Source organism: Chinchilla lanigera, unplaced genomic scaffold (assembly GCF_000276665.1).
Source record: "Chinchilla lanigera isolate Chin_1 unplaced genomic scaffold, ChiLan1.0 scaffold00018, whole genome shotgun sequence".
NCBI lineage: Eukaryota > Metazoa > Chordata > Mammalia > Rodentia > Chinchillidae > Chinchilla > Chinchilla lanigera.
Window position 1 is genome coordinate 15153057 of NW_004955419.1, and position 1020 is coordinate 15154076.

General features: G+C 39.9%; 1 protein-coding gene across 1 annotated transcript in view; it reads left to right on the plus strand.

The window, feature by feature from the left end:
• The first annotated feature begins 665 nt into the window (after positions 1 to 665).
• Susd1 (sushi domain containing 1) overlaps positions 666 to 1020 on the plus strand; it is a 133652-nt gene continuing 133297 nt past the window's right edge. Inside the window, exon 1 of the mRNA XM_013513298.1 lies at positions 666 to 708. Within this exon, the coding sequence (XP_013368752.1) occupies positions 681 to 708 (28 nt within the window). The 5' untranslated portion in view covers positions 666 to 680. The remainder of the gene's footprint in view (positions 709 to 1020) is intronic.

The window sequence follows — 1020 nt, forward strand, 5'->3', positions numbered from 1 at the left end:
CCTCAAAACATGGTCCTCACAGAAGCTCGGTGAAGACACACGCAGAGCACGGGGCCTCATTCCAGACCTACTGAATCAGAGCCTGTGCTGTGAAAATCTTCGGGTGATTTGAGTGCACTTTGGGATTTGAGAAGCCCCAAGGCCTGTATTTTATGGGTGAAAAAACGGAGACCCAAAACAGTTAAGCGATTTATTGAAGGTCACAAGGCGAATTAGACTCAGATTTAGGATCCAGTTCTAACTTTCAAGTCCAGTGCTTTGTCCCATACAGCACGTCTGCTTCCTACAAGGCCATAGTTTATTTGTCTGGGTCTATTTATTGAGGGAACTTGAACTTAATTCAATTCCTTTTAAAATATTTTATATTCTTCATTCATTCAGACTGGACTTTGTCCGAGTCATACGCCTTTGCTGCTTAATTTTTGTATGTTTGTTAGATTTACTCAACAGTTATGTGAAGTAGTCATTTTCCACCTGATACAAGTTTCTGCATCTTTATAAGGACAAGTATTCCATAAGAAAAAAGCCAGGAAAAGAAAAAGAAAAGGAAAAAAACCACGTGCAGTGCTATAGGCCTGTAATCCCAGCTACTCGGGAAGCTGAGGCAGGAGGATAAGAAGTTTGAGGACAAGCCTGGACAGCTGAGCAACAACAACTCTCAGAAGTTTGTGAGCAGAGGAATGGAGAGGCTGAGGCAGGAGGATTGCGGTGAGTTCAAAGACAGCCTGAACCTCACAGTGAGACTCTGTCTGAAAAAAACCCAAAACCAAACCAAACAAGCCAAATCAAACCAAACCAAAACAAAACAAAAATATGAATGGATAAACCAAATTGTGCATTCATATGTTTTATATCTCGATTGAGGTGTACATATTTGTTAAACCTCATTGAACTGTACACTGAAACCTGGGGGCTTTTAATTGTATATGTATTATCTCAGTAAAGTTGATCTTAAAAAATGTAATTTTTTAAGATCACCACCATGCCCAGCTCTCTTTTATTTGTTGTACTGATCTACCA